The sequence below is a fragment of the Sphaeramia orbicularis genome, chromosome 4, assembly GCF_902148855.1.
Source record: "Sphaeramia orbicularis chromosome 4, fSphaOr1.1, whole genome shotgun sequence".
NCBI classification, from domain to species: Eukaryota; Metazoa; Chordata; class Actinopteri; order Kurtiformes; family Apogonidae; genus Sphaeramia; species Sphaeramia orbicularis.
The window spans coordinates 8,739,742-8,760,827 of record NC_043960.1 but is presented as its reverse complement, the minus strand read 5'-3'; the positions used below and the strand labels follow the sequence as shown (position 1 = coordinate 8,760,827).

The 21,086-nt window shown below is 36.4% G+C and overlaps 1 protein-coding gene across 1 annotated transcript in view; it reads left to right on the top strand.

Annotated features, from left to right (window-relative positions):
• Positions 1 to 21,086, top strand: part of LOC115418290 (ribonucleoprotein PTB-binding 2-like) — a 99,134-nt gene that overhangs the window by 5,185 nt on the left and 72,863 nt on the right. The window contains exon 3 of the mRNA XM_030132704.1: positions 2,381 to 2,545. Within this exon, the coding sequence (XP_029988564.1) occupies positions 2,381 to 2,545 (165 nt within the window). The remainder of the gene's footprint in view (positions 1 to 2,380; positions 2,546 to 21,086) is intronic.

The window sequence follows — 21,086 nt, the reverse complement described above, 5'->3', positions numbered from 1 at the left end:
TATTTCCTTTCCTTCAGTGTTTGCTACTTGTTCAGCCATACTTAAAAGCATTTGTTGTCACATGATCATCTTGACTGGCATCCCATCATGCACTGAGGTTTAAAAAATGTCTTTTGTATTAGACCCTGATGACCACTCTGTTACATGAAATTTGCTGGTGTCCCTGTAGATAAAGGGTCCCCAATATGTCAAATGTGATAAACTGGTAGATCGCAAAGGTAAATTGCCTGCCATTCATAAAAATAAATAAATAAATAAATAAGTAAATGTCTATCATCTGTCCACCCTTTGGCATTTGACACTTGAATGATGTAGAACCCATGTGCAGAGTTTCCTCTATATACATTCAGAAGCGGCAAATTCTCATCACCACCATTAAAAAAAAACAACAAAACATGACAACAGAGAGTATAACAAAGGCACAAAAGCGGGGTCGGACATTCGAAGCATAATAAGTTTCACTTTGGGTTTTCGTTTTTTTTTTTTTTTTTTTTTTTATTTATTAGGATCCCCATTAGCTGATGCAGTACATCAACTACTCTTCCTGGAGTCCTCCCATTCCAAACAAACATACAGTATCCATTTCCAAACATAAAATCAATGTGATTCACCCTTATACTTCCTTCTTAAGAAAACACAATAGTCAAACAAAACAACATTAACAATAATAACAATACTCCAAGATCAAATTAAAACCAACACAACCAAATAAACAAACAAAAACAGCTTTGTTGCAGCTTTGTGGCACAAAAGAGTCCACAGGTTCCTTTATAGCAAAAAGGTTTTTATTTTTTAACTCAAGTTGGCAAAATCAAATAAACCTGCTTCTCTTCTCGTTCACCATGCCTCTGCTGTGGTGTTACTGTGAGGTCACATTCACAGCACCTCAGGGAATACTGTGAGGCATTCAAAAACAGTCAGTAAATTACAGTTTTTGCCATAAATGAACATTGAAGATTCAAAAGTACAAAAATACATAGCATGTGGAGTGCCTGGAAATGCACAAATGACTGAATAATATTTTGTAGAAATATCCTGTTGCACAGGTAGTTACGGATCATTACCCCCCCACCCCCCCCCCCCCCCCCCCCCCCCCCCCCCCTTCACTGGTCTCCTTCACTGTACCAAAAACATACCGAAAATGTACTGAACTGAAATTTTTCTGTACCATTACACTCCTACATATTGCGTACATAAAGTATACTCTGTTTTGACTTGGTTACTTTAAAAGTAGCTCAAAAGCTGAAAAAGTGTGACCATCCCTGCTGTAAGAAAGGACTTTTATTTTGTATTTTGATTACCTAGAGTCATTTGCGAGCTATAATACAAATACAAGCGCTTCATTTTATTTTATTTTTTTTTTAAAGATTTGTTACAGTAAGATAAGGCACATTTTCCAGAAGGAACACACATAAATGTACAGGGTGGGGAAGCAAAATTTACAATATTTTGAGGCAGGGATTGAAAGACAGTGTATGATCAATTAGTTTATTGAAAGTCATGAGAATTTATTTGCCACAAGAAAATGTACATAATAGAAAACGTTTTTATTCTATGTGTCCTCCTTCTTTCTCAATAACTGCCTTCACACGCTTCCTGAAACTTGCGCAAATGTTCCTTAAATATTCGGGTGACAACTTCTCCCATTCTTCTTTAATAGTACCTTCCAGACTTTCTCGTAATAGTTTTGCTCATAGTCATTCTCTTCTTTCCATTATAAACAGTCTTTATGGACACTCCAACTCTTTTTGAAATCTCCTTTGGTGTGACGAGTGCATTCAGCAAATCACACACTCTTTGACGTTTGCTTTCCTGATTACTCATATGGGCAAAAGTTTCTGAAAAGGTATGGATAATAGTGTTAGGTATGATTATGACATCAATATACGTTTGGTTTCAAAACAATTGACGTAGTGCCCGCTGAGAAAAAAGAACTAAATGTTCATTGTAAATTTTGCTTCCCCACCCTGTATAAACTTACAGGTACAGCACACAGGGATGATTTTTATACATCAGAAGAAAAAAGAAGAAATAAATAAGCAAAAATAATAAAAATTAAAATCTAAATAAAACAAAAATTTGTGCTTCATTTTAAACCTAAATTAAAAACAAAAAAATCAAATAATAAATTAAATATAAAAGAGTAGTGGACGGGCTTCTTTTTTGCCCTATGGTGCCAGAGCATTGCTGATTTTAGTAACTGTCCTTTTTTCCCTTTTTGCTTTTCATACATTCCAACCTTGTCCTTCATGAGCACCTGATTCCTTTATTCACATCTACCTTTTGTGTTTCTTGACCCGGTGTAACACCTACTGCATTTTTTTTTTTTCACTCTTCAATAAAACGGTACAGTGTTTAAAGTCTGACTCTGCCGGTGTAGGGCGATCGCTCATTGATGGTGCAGTGGATGGATGTCAACCAGCTGAGCCAAGAGGAGAACCTTCACTCCAAGTGTCTGTGCGTGGACCGGCTGCCCCTGGACCTCTGTGACTCCGAGGAACTGACCCAGCTCTTCTCTGAAACCTACAAACCTGTCTTCTGCCAGGTGAGTCCGTCATCGTCCACACTTGATACAGTCCAGACGTATGCGGTTCTTTTTATGGCAGCTGGATTGAATAGAGTCACAGTGGTGTGTAAAATATTAGAACACTTGTCAAATCTTAAGAAACTGGTGGTTTATTTGTTCCCAGAGCCTGAATTTCACTTTTTTTGCCAGTACAAAAGGTAAAGGCAAAGGTACTGAGAATATTTCACCTACAAATTTATCAGTCCAGTCCTTTTTTTTTTTTTACATTTTACTCTCATATTTAGTGTGCCCCCCCCCCTTTGCAACAATCTAAGGAAACTCTAAGGCAGGGCTGTCAACTCATTTTAGTTCAGGGGCCAAATTCAGCTAAATTTGATCTGAAGTGGGCCGAATCAGTAAAATAATAACATTATAATATATAAATAAGGTCAACTCCAAACTTTTCTCTCTGTTTTAGAGCACAGGTGTCAAACATGCGGCCCGGGGGCCAAATCCAGCCCGCCAAAGGGTCCAGTCCGGCCCTTGGAATGAATTTGTGTAAAAATGCAAAAATTACACGAAGATATGAACAATCCTTTTAGTTCAGGTTCCACATTCAGACCAATTCAATCTCAAGTGGGCAGGATTCAGTAAAATACTATCATAATAACACATAAATAATGACAACTCCAAATTTTTCTCTTTGTAAATGTAAATATTTTCATGTATTTACACTAAAACAAAGTAGAATTTTGCAAAAAATGTGAAGAACCTGAAAAAATATGAACAACCTCAAATGTCTTAAGAGAAACAAGTCCAATTTTAATAATGTTCTGCCTGTTATTAAATGCTTTGTGTATTTGTAAGTTATAATGTACATGTGTAAATGATAAACTGAGGCATAATATCATTAAAATCACACTTATTTTTTTCAGTTTGTTCATGTTATTTACATCTTTTGAAAGGATAGTTTGTAGATATAAACCTTTTTATAATTAAATTTACTTTTTTTGCTCTAAAACAGGGGTGTCAAACTCATTTTAGTTCAGGGGCCACATTCAGCTAAATTTGATCTGAAGTGGGTCGAACCAGTAAAATAATATAATAATATATAAATAAGGTCAACTCCAAACTTTTATCTGTTTTAGAGCAAAAAAAGTAAATTTACATTATAAAAAGGTTTACATCTACAAACTATCCTGTCAAAAGCTGTGAATAACATGAACAAACTGAACAAATAAGTGTGATTTTAACGATATTATGCCTCAGTTTATCATTTACACATGTACATTATTACTTCCAAATACACAAAACATTTAATAACAGGCAGAACATTATTAAAATTGGACTTATTTCTCTTAAGACATTTGAGGTTGTTCATATTTTTCAGGTTCTTCACATTTTTTTGCAAAATTCTACTTTGTTTTAGTGTAAATACATGAAAATATTTACCTTTACAAAGAGAGAAATTTGGAGTTGTCATTATTTATATGTTATTATGATAGTGTTTTACTGAATCCTGCCCACTTGAGATTGAATTGGTCTGAATGTGGTACCTGAACTGAAAGGATTGTTCATATCACTACTAAACTCACATAACGCCACACTAAATATTAGAGTAAAATGTATTAAACAAAAAAAAAAAAAAAGGACTGGACTGCTACATTTGGAGGTGAAATATTCTGAGTACCTTTGCCTTTACCTTTTGCAATGGCAAAAAAGTGAAATTCAGGCTCTGGGGAAAAAAACAAACCATTTCTTAAGATTTGACAAGTGTTCTAATATTTTTGCACACCACTGTATATTTATTTAATTTTCAGATATTTAATGTCAAAGCTTTATCATAGTACAAGTTTGAAATTCCCCGATTGCCACATTATGCTTCATTTTTAATATCAACACAGCACAACAAAAGTCAGGCTCTGGGGAAAAAAAAAAAAACTCACCAATTTCTTAAGATCTGACAAGTGTTCTAATATTTTTCCACACCACTGTAACTAATAAATAACCTTTGCCTTTACCTTTTGCAATGGCAAAAAAGTGAAATTCAAGCTCTGGGAACAAATAAACCACCAGTTTCTTAAGATTTGACAAGTGTCCTAATATTTTTGCACACCCCTGTATTCATCCCCACAGTGTGGAAGAGAAAACATTTAGGTATGACAGGCAATTTAACAAGTATAATAACAGCCCAGCAAATGTAGATAATTTATGTATGCAAGAGGTTAGGGCTCATTGAACATGTCTTTAGTGTGAAACAAGGTTTGAGATAAATGCTCCCAGTTGGTTTTTTGAGTTCCTCCCTAGAAACTACAAGTCAAAATGTTACTCGCTGATGGTGTTATATAAACGATCTGCCCTTTATATAACATGTTCAACGCTTTCACTTTAAGATAAATCCTTTCATACACACGCCTTTAACAGCCAAACTCCAGGTGAGAAGCCCTGATTTAAAATTCAGGTGGCAGCCCTTCTATTGGCTAACCTCACACCATCACTAAGCAACCGTTTCCATGGTGAGGTGTGGCTGCTGTGAGACCAGTCCCACCCATCCCCTGCCTTTTTTTTTTTAATTTTTTTTTTATCTCCCCCCTCTCTTGTTCAGTTCAGCTGTTATATACCCCCCTGCTCCGATACACTCACTCCACCCGTGCATCCACGTTTAGAAACCACTCACAGGGTATCTGTCATCTACTGCAGTTCCAGTTTTAGCTCCACCCCTCTGCCCCACTCCTACAAAGAAATCAATACGCCCACATCATCGTGGTCCCATGATGCTTTGTGGGTGTTTAGCTCATGTTGCTTCACTGTTGCAGAGCCAGCAGGCTTTGACCTATGGTTCAGCATTTTTTATGTACAGTGTGTGTGTGTGTGTGTGTGTGTGTGTGTGTGTGTGTGTGTGTGTGTGTGTATTACGTCATTTCTGCATGTCAAAAAATTGAACACTTATGGCATAAAGCACAGGTGTCAAACATGCGGCCCGGGGGCCAAAACCGGCCCGTGGAATGAACTTGTGAAACGCAAAAATTACACTAAAGATATGAACAATCAAGGATGTTAAAATCATTTTTGGTCGGTTCAGTCTAAAGTGGGTCAGACCAGTAAAATACTATCATAATAACCTATAAATAATGAAAACCATTTTTTCTCCATTGTTTTAGTGTAAAAACAGTAAAATTACACAAATATTTACATTTACAGACTAGCCTTTTACAAAAAATGTGAATAACCTGAAGAAAAATATCTTAAGTATGTGGAATTTTAACAATATTCTGCCTGTTACTCAAGGTTGTGTCTATTTGTAAATCCACTGTGATCTGTAAGTTGTGATGCACATTTATAAATGATAAACTGAGGCATAATATTGTTAAAATTGCAATTATTTGTCGTAAGAATTTTCAGGTTGTTCATATTTGTTGATGTTATGTTCAAGTGCAGTTCGTACATGTAAACCTTTTCATTAAGGAATTTTGCTTTTTTCGCTCAAAAACATAGAGAAAACATTGGAGTTGACATTATTTATCAGTTCTTATTCTATTATTTGTATTATTTTACCGGTCTGGCCCACTTTATATCATATTAGGCTGTATGTGGCCCCTGAACTAAAATGAGTTTGACACCCCTGGCATAAAGCGATTGTAACTCAGTACTCCAATGGAACCAATGCAGAAACAGAATCAACAGAAAGATGAAATACTACAGGCAACGTTGTCAGTGTAGCAATAGTGTTTTTGTCTTGTTGATTAAGTAGTATAATACACTCTTTTGGTTTGGTGCCCTTGAGCCTAAGAGCTGGATTAGTCTCAAATTTAGTTTGGTTGTCACATTTACCAAACCAGCATGAGGGAGCTAAACATCTGGACTAACAGAAGGGTTGCCAGCACACTGACTGTGTTGTGAAAGCAGGCGGAAAAGTCATAATGTCATCTAAACTCATGAGCAACTCCAGCTCCATGTAGTCAGGTAATGTGTCAACAAAACTAGTTATTGCAATATTTTTGGTCCAAATTAACGTGTTTGCACTTGCTTGTTTTATACTCTCCTGTTTTACTGTATGGTGTCCTTGAGTGCCAAGAAAGGCGCCTATAAATAAAATGCATTATTATTATTGTTATTATTATTATTATTATTATTATAAACCAAAATTAAACCGCAAATCCAAAATCCAGACTCTAAAAGTTATATTATTAAACTCTGACACATTCAGCCACTTACACAAAAAAATAAGGAAAAGTGCACAGATTTTATATCCATAAAATAAATTCAGTCTAGTACTTTTTTTGTTTTTGGGGTGGGGTGGGGGGGGGTGTTTTGCAGGTAGACAATAAGGTGGTGTTGAAGACAGTACAGGAAGCTTTATGAAAGTAACGAGACACGTGACATGTCTTTGAATAAAACAGCTGTATAGAGGGTATGCACATACGTACGTCACTTCCCCCCCAGGCCACGCCCCTCTAAATCAGACTGAGTGGCAAAAACCAACCTGCTCAACATGACAGAGTATAGCAGTAAACACAGCGAGACCAGAAAAATGTGAAATATGAAATTAAATGAAGGACAATTGGACTGGACATGGATCTGTACGAGCTACCAAAGAACAAGTCGTCCATGAACACTGACATGTGGACACAAATGAAGTATCCTGACCTGATCCAGGGTGGGGGGGTCAGCACTATTTCTATCTGAAACAAATATACATGGTTTCATCATCACTGACAACCAGGGTCCAAAACTAGGGCCCAGAACCAGCAGATCCAAAGTGCATTTACAGTAGACCGTGGACTGACCCCAGTGAATATATGCAGGATCTACTGGGACTGAGGAGATTTAAGTAGAATTAATATCAAATACTTGATACAACACAGATACTACTGCTGTGGACCAGCAGGGTACGACTGTATTTTGGTAAATTAGGATATTTTTACCACCTGTTTTTAAATTTCAACATCATTCTTGGAATATTATGGCTTTATTGTCGGAATATGGCGACTTTAATCTCATAAATGAATGACATTTTTGTTAAATTATGAGGGTTTTTTTTATAATTACAACTTTGTTCTCATAACATTGTGATTATTTTTGTATTCGACTTTATTATCATAAAATTACAGGTTTTATATCGATATTTTATGACTTTATACTCGTAGTGACAAGTGTTTTTATTTTCTCATGTGGTCCTAATACTCTGTCGTACCTTTATTCTCCAGTTCCCCCGTATTTGAAAAACTAGGTTAGCCTCAGTTTCAGTTAGTTTACTAATCATGTAGGAGCACAAGGTTCAGAATCACAAAATGAAGACAAAAACCAGGAAAGATCTGATCATGAAACCAAGAGCTTTACTAAGAAGTAACGTTAGCCAAAAAAATACATAATTTAAGGTCTGATTTGACCCAAAAATACAGCATAAACTAGAAGCACTCGGAGAGCGCAGACCTCCGCCAAGGCTGATCAGTGGCCCCCCCCGTGGGCCCCCCCACGCCAAGGAGGTTATGTTTTTGCCAGGGTTTGTTTGTCTGTCCGTTAGTGTGCAACATAACTCAAAAAGTTATGGACAGATTTTGATGAAATTTTCTGTTCTGCGCCCCCCCCGTGGGCCCCCCCACCCCCGATCACCACCAAAATTTAATCATTTCTTCCTTATCCCATTTCCAACAAACCCTGAAAATTTCATCAAAATCGGTCCATAAGTTTTTGAGTTATGTTGCACACTAACGGACAGACAAACAGACAGACAGACAAACAAACAAACCCTGGCAAAAACATAACCTCCTGGGCGGAGGTAATTAATGTTAGCTGACACCAAACAGGATCCACAGATCTAGGTTTGGTTTCCTGGATTTGTGGATCCATCTACTTCTCTTTTCTTTGTCTTTCGTTGTCTGTAAAACGATAGCTCCGACTGCTTTTCAAACCTGTTCATACTGTCGTGCAAAATTTACAACCATAAGTGGGAGACATCTCTGGTCTCTTTGATGGTCTTCCCCAGTTGTATTTATGTCTCTATACTCCCATCTATGTAGTGGAACTTTGTCGAGTACCAGTCACACAGAGACAAAGACAAACTCAGAGATTGAGCAGAATTCGAGCGGCAGAAAGTGTTTCTTCATACACAAAATAAACACTGAGTTGACATCTGCAGAAACAACTGACTTTTTGCTCTGGGAGACCACTTTTATATCATCAAAAGTAGGTTGGGCTTAGCTACAAACCATACCCATTTTTTTTTTTACCATATTTTGAACATTAATGTAGTCACACTGGAAACCCCCCTTTTCAGCTTGTCCCCGATAGGGTGAGGTTTTTTTGGTGCCGGTCAGGTTTGGTCAGAACATATACATATGCAACTAATTCCCAGTATTTAATTACCATATATAAAGTATATATGTAACTTTTTCTCGGAAATTGTAAGGTACTTCCCAGAATGTTCAAAAATTTCCACTCACGTGTACTTCTTTTGCACACCACGTTTTCCGGAACTTTCCATGAGCTCACATGTTCTTTCTGCCCGCCCCGTTTTGTAACTTTGCATAAATTCACATGTTCCTTCGATGGCTACACGTTTTCGTTCTTTTGTGGGTCGCCCAGGAAAAAAAGTCAACTACTCTGTTACAACCATCACATTATACTGAAATTTAACTTTTGGCATGCAAATGAATACTTTTGATTATATAATGAATACTTTTGAATATAAAATGAATACTTTTGATTATAAAATGAATACCTTGATTATAAAATGAATACTTTTGAATATAAAATGAATACTTTGAATATAAAATGAATACTTTGATTAAAATACTGGTTTTTGACACCACAATACAATCAATTGCACAGCAGCTCTTCCCCATTTTTTATGAAATATTCTTAATTTTAGACAGTATTGAAGCCAATGCTACCACTCATCTCCCTCCTTCTGCCACTCAGTGGGTGTAACCGTGGTGACTTGTGCTAGCGGTGACATCACGTGCATACCCTCTATTAAAAACCTGTATTTTACTTGTAAATATTTACTGTTTAATTTGAACATCTGCATATTTCTACCTGACATCAACAATCCTGCCGGGAGAACGCCACATGAAAAGTTTTACATCAGTTTGTACTGTCAGGGGGAAAAAAAAAATACTGTTACAAAACCACACACCTACATATTTAACAACCATGGACACTTTGTGATCGCATAAAGAAGCTAGTGCAGGACATCTTTGGCTGCTACATATTCATTTGTCTCAGATCATTACTTAATGTCTGACAATACCCCGTTCGGCTCCATCTTACATAAACCCCCGTCCTCCTACGTGCACAAAGGTAGAGCTCAGTCCTCCTGTCACTTTTCCTCTGTTCAGAGTGCACTTAACCTGTGGCCTTGGACCTGAGCGCCATAATTCTGCAACCCACGAAAGGACCCTCCAGGCAGCACTTTAGCTGGAGTCAGACAGGAGAGATGGAGGGAGTAGAGGGTAAAAAATGTCAACCATATTAGAGGAAAGGACAGGAGGCTGGAGACAGCAGGTAGAGATGTGGAGAAGGGAGGATGAGAATGCCAGACCTATTAGAGGGTGGATGGATGGATGGAGAGAGGACAGGACTGACAGTGTCAAGAGGCACAGAATAACAGTCACAGTATGAGATTTGTTAGCATATTTGGAACCACAAATCCAATAATGATAACTAAAACAACTAATGTAAAGGTAAACAAGCTACGGAGAAAAGATTGGGACTGGAAAGGTCTGTGCAATACAGACAAAAAGTCCTATTACTGACAGATAGTGTTGGTGGAAGGTCTACAAGGACATATAGAGCATACATAAATGACCTCCTTGTATTTGTTTTCTTGTTATTATGAATGTTTTGTTGCGACAGTTGGAGCATTTTTCACTCAAGCGTTGGCTAGCACTGTTCAAGACCTTTTTTTTAATAGTGATGTCTCGATCTGTATTTTTTTGCTTCCGATCCGACTTTTTTTATGATTAGTTTTGCCGATACCAATGTGATACTGATACTTTTTACTATGAAATTTTGATTTAAATTTAGAGTCATTATTTATAGGTTATTATGCTGTTATTACCTCTGCCAAGTGTAACAGCAGAGGTTATGTTTTCATCGAGGTTTGTCTTTTAGCAAGATAACTCAAAAAGTTATGGATGGATTTTCATGAAATTTTCAGGAAATGTTGAGACTGGCACAAAGAACAAATGATTAAATTTTGGTGGTGATTGGGGGAGGGGGGGCAGATTTTTTTGTTTGTTCGTCTGTCTGTTAGTGAGATAACTCAAAAAGTTATGGACGGATTTGGATGAAATTTTCAGGAAATGTTGATACCAGCACAAGGAACAGATCATTAAATTTTGGTGGTGATGGTGGCAGGGGGGGGACTGATCTGCCTTGGCGGAGGTCTGTGTGCTTTTCTAGTTTTACTTGAAATCACGATTGGGCTGAATGTGGAACCTGAACTCAAACAAGTTTTTACACTTTCCAAATTCATACTGTGGGCCAAAATAGAACCTTTGGCATGCCAGATTTTGCCACTGGCCGGATGTTTGCCACCACTGCTATATCGCGTCTATGGACAGGTCCATCCAGGGATTATACAGGGAGGGCGGGATGGGGGTGGTGTTCCGTATGTACCTCATAATGAGTACATGCAGACCATATGACCGAACAAAGTGAAAGTGAAACTTATGGACGCTTTACTAATTCCTCTGAAGCAGGGGTGTCAAACTCCAGTCCTCGAGGGCCGGTATCCTGCATGTTTTACATATTTCCCTCTTCCAGCCACACCTGGTTCAATTAATGATCAGCTCATCATCCAGCTCTGCAGAAGCCTGATTATGATGTAATGGCTTCCAGGTGTGATGGAAGAGGGAAATATCTAAATCATGCAGGATATCGGCCCTCGAGGACCAGAGTTTGACACCCCTGGTCTAAAGGCTCCCACAGAATGAGGCACACTGTATGGCATGGACTCCGCCCACACTGTCCTCGACATTTGAGGTCTCATAGTCGAGCGTACCAATTTCCTACATTTACATCACTCTACATCACAGATGTCAAACATGCGGCCCGGGGGCCAAAGGGTCCAATCCGGCCTGTAGGATGAATTAGTGAAATGCAAAAATTACACTGAAGATATTAACAATCAAGGATGACAACATGATTTTAATTCAGGTTCCACATACAGACCAGTTAGATCTCAACTGGGTCAGATCAATAAAATATCATAACAACCAATAAATGACAACTGCTGATTTTATCTTTGTTTTAATGGAAAAAAAGTAAAATTACATGAAAATGTTTACATTTACAAACTATCCTTTTACAAAAAATGTTAATAACCTGAACAAATATGAACAACCTAAAATGCCTTAAGAGAAGTGAATGCAATTTTACCAGTATTATACCTGGTACTATATGTTTTGTGTATTTGTAGTTGTAATTGTAATGTAAGTTGTAATGCACATGTGTAAATTATAAACTGAGGCAGAATATTGTTAAAATTGCGCTTGCTTTTCTTAAGACATTTCGAGTTGTTCATGTTATTCAAATTTTTAAGGAAACGTTGTAGATGTAAGCATAATGTAATTTTACTTTTTTCACTGGTATTATTTTACTGGTCTGGCCCACTTGAGAGCATTTTGAGGTGAATGTGGCCCCTGAACTAGAATGAGTTTGACGCCCCTGTTCTACATTGTGTGACACAGAGTACGCCAGGTGGTCGTAAAAGCTGAGCTTTGCGCAGACATATCCGGCAGACGTCTGCTTTGGGTATGCACTGAGTCCACCTCATGTACGTACGGACGTCCAAGGAGTCCAGTACGCCCGACTCTGGAGGCTTTAAGTCTCCCACTGTTGTGTATCTCGTTTTCCTTTTCCCTACCTTCAGAAACTTTAATTTGAGGGGACAGGATGTTTGTTTAAGGCGGCATTGACCCCTCTTGCTCTCACTAGAACCAGGCCCGGATCAGCCTGATCTCTACTAAGTCCGATCTGATTGGGACATCCCTAATTTTTAACAAAAACCATATCAAGATATATTACATACTGATCATATAATTAACTTTCAGTGTATTGTTATTCAACTGGTCTGAGACAAAACAAGACTTTGACCCACTTCTAGGCACTTATGTACCCCCATGAAGGAGACTGTGGCTAATTGCAGGTGTTTTCAGACAGGTAGGATGGTTAAATATGTGATTGACAGCTGTAATTACAGATTGCTTCCCACGTTTGTCTCCTCAACTCCATGGTTTGACAGGGAAGCTCAGAGAAATAGTTTCACTTTTCCACAGAGGCGTTAAACTGTGTCAGGTCATCTGTTTTTATATATTATTTTTAGCTTACTGGCCAACAGGCCGTAAGCTATTGTCGTCTGTCGTCTGTCATCTGTCGTCTGTCATCATTGTCTGTTGTCTGTTACAGAACTTTCAATCATCTTCTTCTCCGAAACTACGATTCTGATTGACTTCAAACTTGGTATACAGCTTCTTTATGATGATGTCAACAAAAGTTAGAGAAATTATTTGGATCTGGATCTGATTCTGGATTTGGTGCCACTTTGAAAAATTTCCCCATTATAGGACATAGGAAGTGGATCGATGCAATAACTCAGTAAATATAAATGATATCCAGTGTAAATTTCTCCAGTCCAGCCCTGATGAGGAGATGACCAAAACATAATGTCCACATGCTGATCAGGATCTTCTTCTGGATCCGGGAACTTATGGAAAATTTAACATGGGCTCTTATGGGGAAAAAATTTTAATCGTCTTCTCCAAAACTACAGTTCTGATTGACTTCAAACTTGGTATACAGCTTCTTTATGATGATGTCAACAAAAGTTAGTGAAATTATTTGGATCTGGATCTGATTCTGGATTTGGTGCAACTTTGACAAATTTTCCCATTATAAGAGATAGGAAGTGGATTGATCCAATAACTCAGTAAGTATCAATGATATCAAGTTGGAATTTGAATTTTTACAGATCTGACTGGAATATGACCAAAACATGGGCTATTTCTGTAATAGAATAAATACACAGAACTGGGTGATAATAAATGGCATCTGGATACATTTCCCAAAGCTTTTCATTTGACCGGTAAGCTACAGGGCCATTGGTCCTATTTTTTAGTATATTAAACTATTTTCATTCCTCTTTTTTTTCTGAATTTAATAGGAAAATACACCTAAAATGAGAACAAGAAAATAATATACACTGTAAAAATCTAAATCTTACCAAGTGTATTTTTCTCATTTCTAGTCAAAATATCTCATCACACTTAAAATAAGACATAATCACCTAAACAGTAACTTTTCAGTGACATATAAGAACTTATTTTTAGACAACAGATCTTGAAAATCTTATTTCAAGAAATCTTACCAAAATAATTTTCACTTATTCCATTGGCACATTTTTTTTTAATTTTTATTTATTTATTTTTTTTGCTTAATTCAAGAATAAAAATCTGCCAATGGAACAAATGAAAATTATCTTGGTAAGATTTCTTGAAATAAGATTTTCAAGATCTATAGTCTAAAAATAAGTTCTTATATCTCACTGAAAAGTTAGTCTTTAGGTGATTATGTCTTATTTTAAGTGGGATGAGATATTTTACCAGAAATGAGAAAAATACACTTGGTAAGATGTTGATTTGTGCAGTGTAGTTCTAATAAACATGTTAATAGCAGAAAGCAGGGTTACTCATTTCACTTTAGGTGTTATGTGTGGACCTGGATCCTCATCTTCCACATTTAACAATGACAGTGATTTAATTGTAAATGTTTGTAAAGTTCTTAGCATTTGCCCAACCTGCTGTTTACTGTGACTGTTTCCAACCCATCGTGATCAGTATTTTGGACATGTACTGAACACATATTAATCACAATTTGTCCCCTTTGGTATTTGTGGTGTAGATGCATTATAATATCTTTAGAAATGATCCTTTGTACTGCTTTTCTAATCTCCTTCCAGAAGGATTTTTCTTGGCTACATAACACAGTAAAATCATGTCCCCTTTAACATTTTGAGCAGTTATCTAAAATATTGCTATTATATTTTATTTAGCGAGATTAAGATTCGCATTAGCTGTCATCTTTATTTATATTTAGGCTTTTGACTTTGCTCGACGTGTGATTTATCGCCAAGAAAAAAGACACAATAAGGCACTAAAAACACAGTCTGAGCCCCCGTTCAGACCTGGCATTAACATGTGTCCTGAACGATCCGGTCTTAAGTGGGCCGATCGAACTGTGTTTGTTCACGCTTGGCTTTAAACGGTGTTCCCACCTGTGTTTGGCGTGATCTGGGATGTGTGATCGCATCTCACTTCCCTGTTCTGTATGCAAATAAACAAGCTGCTCTGTAGCCTAAAACAAAGCGTCGGCTTTTATTTCAAGTTTAACAGACTGGCTCTGTAACATTTCTGTGCAAATTTAATTCACCTTGTGGCTCAGCTTTTAAGGTGGAATGTTTTCTTACCTGTTAATGCTGTGACTATCGGTACACCTTAAATATCAATACAACAACTTCAACCGTCATGCGTGTTTTATGAGTTGTCTTACATGATCTATGTTAGGTAGTAAGAGCTTAACATTTATACTGGATTTTACAAACTGCAGTCACATTATTTCTTTAATTGAAAACGAAGAAAACAAGTGGTGCCAGTCATAACAAACCCCGCCCCTTGCACGTATTGTAGCTTATTTTGGCATGGATCCAGCTGATGTCATCATGTCTATGCATGTGGTGATGTCAACATATCAACTGCCTCTATATATATGTGCCAAGTTTGAAGTAAAGTGAAACAAAATTAATGTTTTTATAGACATTAGAAATTTCACCCATTATAAGTAAATGGGAGAAAAAAGATTTTAAAAATTAATAAAAAAAAAATTGAACTTTGACCTACTTTTCCTCAAAATGTAACCACATCTATTCTGGGTCACTGGCAACCTATAAACTCGATTTGGTATGAATACAACCAATAGGTTTGCTGCTACAGACATGGGAAATTTTGCCCATTGTAAGTAAATGGGGAGGGGGGGAATATTTTAAAAATTCCTAAAAAATTGAAACTTTGACCTACTTTTAGCAAAATGTACTGACATCTATTCTGGGTCACTGGCAATATATAAACTCAATTTGGTATGAATTCAACCAATAGTTTTGCTGCTACAGACATTTGAAATTTCACCCATTATAAGTAAATGGGGGGGGATACCTAAAAAAAATTCATGAAAATTTCTAACTTTGAACTACTTTTTCCAAAATGTAATAACATATATTCTGAGTCACTACCAATATATAAATCCAATTTGGTATGAATACAACCAATAGTTCTGCTGCTACAGACATTTGAAATTTTGTCCATTGTAAATAAATGGGGGGAAAGAACATTTAAAAACTTAATAAAAAATTGAAACTTTGACCTACTTTTACCAAGATGTAATGACATCTATTCTGGGTCACTGGCAATATATAAACTCAATTTGGTATGAATTCAACCAATGGTTTTGCTGCTACAGACATTTGAAATTTCACCCATTATAAGTAAATAAGGGGGGGACTTAAAAAAATTCATGAAAAATTTTAACTTTGACCTACTTTTCCCAAAATATAATGACATATATTCTGAGTCACTGCCAATATATAAACCCAATTTGGTATGAATACAACCAATAGTTTTGCTACTACAGAAATTTGAAATTTCACCCATTATAAGTAAATGGGGGAGAAAAAAAAGACTTAAAAAAATTCATAAAAAATTTTAACTTCAACCTACTTTTCCCAAAATGTAATAACATATATTCTGAGTCACTGGCAATATATAAACACAATTTGGTATGAATACAACCAATAGGTTTGCTGCTACAGACATGTGAAATTTTGCCCATTGTAAATAAATCGGGGGGGGGGGGGGGGGGGGGGATATTTTAAAAATTCCTAAAAAATTGAAACTTTGACCTACTTTTACCAAGATGTAATGACATCTATTCTGGGTCACTGGCAATATATAAACTCAATTTGGTATGAATTCAACCAATGGTTTTGCTGCTACAGACATTTGAAATTTCACCCATTATAAGTAAATAAGGGGGGGACTTAAAAAAATTCATGAAAAATTTTAACTTTGACCTACTTTTCCCAAAATATAATGACATATATTCTGAGTCACTGTCAATATATAAACCCAATTTGGTATGAATACAACCAATAGTTTTGCTACTACAGAAATTTGAAATTTCACCCATTATAAGTAAATGGGGGAGAAAAAAAAGACTTAAAAAAATTCATAAAAAATTTTAACTTCGACCTACTTTTCCCAAAATGTAATAACATATATTCTGAGTCACTGGCAATATATAAACACAATTTGGTATGAATACAACCAATAGGTTTGCTGCTACAGACATTTGAAATTTCACCCATTATAAGTAAATAAGGGGGGGACTTAAAAAAATTCATGAAAAATTTTAACTTTGACCTACTTTTCCCAAAATATAATGACATATATTCTGAGTCACTGCCAATATATAAACCCAATTTGGTATGAATACAACCAATAGTTTTGCTACTACAGAAATTTGAAATTTCACCCATTATAAGTAAATGGGGGAGAAAAAAAAGACTTTAAAAAATTCATAAAACATTTTAACTTCGACCTACTTTTCCCAAAATGTAATGACATATATTCTGAGTAACTGCCAATATATAAACCCAATTTGGTATGAATACAACCCAAAGTTTTGCTGCTAGAGTGTTAACAAACAAAGAAACAAACCAAACCAAAAACAGTACCCTCGCCACCCCTTCAGGGGGCGGGGTCAAAGTGGATGAAACATGTTGTTAACTTATACACGATCGTAGCTGAGTATGCATTTATTTACAGCACATACCACTTTTACACAAAATTTTTTGCACAAAATGGGATATTATAATCAGTGCTGTCAGGGTCCAAGCAGTAAGGCAATGAAGAAACAGGATTTTATAGTCAAAATCAGGATTTTATATCCCCAAATGAGTACAAAACAGCCAAAACTGAAAAAACTAGGCCTATAAAAAAGTCAATACAATTTCAATCTGTTCATAACAACAACAACAGAACAGGAAAGTGTTAACTGAACAAACTGACTGAACACAATGGCACAACAGGGGGCATGTATTGTGTGTATAGTGGTTTGGCCAAATGAAATAATATATATGGAAAAAACAAGATGGATGCTATCTATAACAAAGCAAACCTAACTAACCCCCACCCCCACCCACTATATGATTCCACTGTCTGAGTCCTTCCTTGCAATCAATTCCCTCATGAATGGATCAGTCTAACAACATCAGAAAAGGTCTGGCCCCCAAATCAATAGATCAGTAACACATGGACCCACATGACAGAAAGATTTAATAAAAAACACATTAGAAAAAACATTTACTAGACGTAACATTTATGTTCTGCTGCGACATGAAACAAAATTAATTTAAATTTATCGAAAATGATTTTTTTTTTTAATCCAAGAAAAACATTTCACTACTCGTATGTCTGATTTAACATTAATTCTTATTTATGACTCTGTTAGTAAATTCAGGAGGACTGTTCCTTCTATTCATCACTATAATCATTATTTAATTAGGTTACTATCTTTATTTTGCTTTTATCCATTCTGTGTTTTCTTTTCTCAGCATTTCTGTCGGTATATGATTTTATTTTCTTATGGATGTTTCATTAATTTATTTTGGAGCACACTGAACTTCCTTTGTGCATGAATTTCTCTGTCTAATGTATTAAACCTGTCTGTTCTTTTTCTGATAAGATCACCTGATAATTACATTTAAATGCATTTCATATTGGTGAAGAAGTCAGCTAGGATTTATTTGTGTTTGTGGTTGGCTCTTTTTCATTTAACGGCACTCGTGCAGAGGATTGTGGGTATTTTAAGAGCATGAGAATGAGAAGAATACATAGATGCGTCCTTGAAATTTCTCCATAAGAAGAATTCAATTCTCTGAAGGATTCTGAACACTGGGATAGTCTTACAGCAAATCCGAATGACATAGTATTATGTAAATGAATCCTTGAAAGATCTGTCCTCGCGACTGAGAAACAACCTTCTACTATCAGATCTTTTACTAGACCGGGAAGAGACTAGAGAGTTACTCAAAGACCAGGAAAGAACAGGCTAATATGACAAATAATCCATAAATAAATATATGAAATAATTACCCTGCAGCGTTAATATTTATACCCTCTGTAAGAGCCAAAAGATGATAGCTAATAAGAATGAATGTTTTTAAGTTTATTTGTGTGAAGTTGCAAATTTTTGATTTTCTTCGTTGCTATTTAATGTACCTTCACTGTGTATGTGTGTCATATGACCTCTCAGCAGTAAGAAAAAAGAGAGCTTACGGAGCTTATGAGTATATAGTTTTTTCTACTGTCTGACATGGTGTAAATCAGGGGTGTCAAACTCATTTTAGTTCAGGGGCCACTTTCACCCCAATATGATCTCAAGTGGGCTGGACCAGTAAAATAACAGTGAAAATAGTAAAATTACATTATGATAATTACATCTACAACGTTTCCTTAAAAGTCTGAATAACATGAAAAACTTGAAATAAGAGAACAAGAAAAACAAGTGCAATTTTAATATTCTGCCTCAGTTTATCAGTTTATCATCATGTGCATTACAACTTACATTACGATTACAAATGCACAAAACATATAATGTCGTGAAAAATTTACTGCCGCAGGTGGGAGACATCTTTGGTCCCTTTGACGCTCTTCCTCACTCTACTCTGGCATGTTGAATTTACGTCTCTGTACTCCCATCCACGTAGTGGAGCTTCGTCAAGTGAACGCACACAAAGTCAAAGTCGGAGATCGAGCAGAATTGGAGCTGCATAAAGTGTTTATTCATGCATAAAATAAACACTGAGTTGACATCCGCAGAAGCAACTGACTTTTTCGCTCCGGGAGACCATTTTTATGTTATCAGAAGTAGGTTGGGTTTAGCTACAAACCATACCCATTTTTTATCATATTTTGAACATTAATCTAGTGATGTCGGAAACCCCCTTTTTTAGCTTGTCTCCGATAGGGTACGGTTTTCTTAGTGTCTACCAGGATTGGTCAGAGAATATACAGGGGTTGGACAAAATAATGGAAACACCTTAAAAAATCAACAAAATATAATTTAATATGGTGTAGGTCCGCCTTTTGCGGCAATTACAGCCTCAATTCTCCGAGGTATTGATTCATACAACTTGTGAATTGTTTCCAAAGGAATTTTAAGCCATTCTTCAGTTAGAATACCCTCCAACTCTTTTAGAGACGATGGCGGTGGAAATCGACGTCTTACTTGAATCTCTAAAACTGACCATAAATGCTCAATAATGTTGAGGTCTGGGGACTGTGCCGGCCATATGAGATGCTCAACTTCATTAGAATGTTCCTCATGCCATTCTTTAACTAGAAGCACTCGGAGAGCGCAGACCTCCGCCAAGGCTGATCAGTGGCCCCCCCCGTGGGCCCCCCCCACCCTCGATCACCACCAAAATTTAATCATTTCTTCCTTATCCCATTTCCAACAAACCCTGAAAATTTCATCCAAATCTGTCCAGAACTTTTTGAGTTATGTTGCACACTAACGATCAGTGGCCCCCCCCCGTGGGCCCCCCCACCCCCGATCACCACCAAAATGTAATCATTTCTTCCTTATCCCATTTCCAACAAACCCTGAAAATTTCATCCAAATCTGTCCATAACTTTTTGAGTTATGTTGCACACTAACGGACAGACAAACAGACAGACAGACAAACAAACAAACAAACCCTGGCAAAAACATAACCTCCTTGGCGGAGGTAACAATTCTAGCTGTATGGATTGGGGCATTATCATCTTGAGGTGAAGGTGTTTCCATTATTTTGTCCAACCCCTGTACATATGCAGTTGATTCCTAGAATTAATTTATCATATATTAATATTAAACTTTTCCCCAGAAAATGTTAATTATTTCCCAGAATGTCCAAAATTTTTCCTCATGTGTACTTCTCTTGTACACCACATTCGCTGAAACTTTCCATGAGCTCACATGCTCTTTCTGCCCGCCCCATTTTGTAACTTTCCACCATTTCACAGGTTCTTTCGATGGCTTCTCGTGTTCGTTCTTTCGAGGGTCTCCCAGGAAAAAAATCAGCTACTCTGGTACAATCCACACATTACACTAAGAATAACTCCTGGCATGCAAATAAATACAGGTTAAGTACTTAATGAACACAGGTTAAATACTTTTGATTACAAATTGAATACTTTTGATTAAAATACAGATTTTTTGACACCGCAATAGTACCAGAAATAATATTGGTAAAATTGCATTTACATCTCTTAAGACATTTCAGGTTGACAGTTGAGGTTCTTCACATTTTTTGCAAAAGGATAGTTTGTTAATGTAAACATTTTCATATAATTTGACTTTTTTCACTAAAACAAAGATAAAATCTGCAGTTGTCATTATTTATAAGTTATTATGATATTGTTTTACTGGTCTGACCCAATTGAGATCCAATTGGTCTGTATGTGGAACCTGAATTAAATTA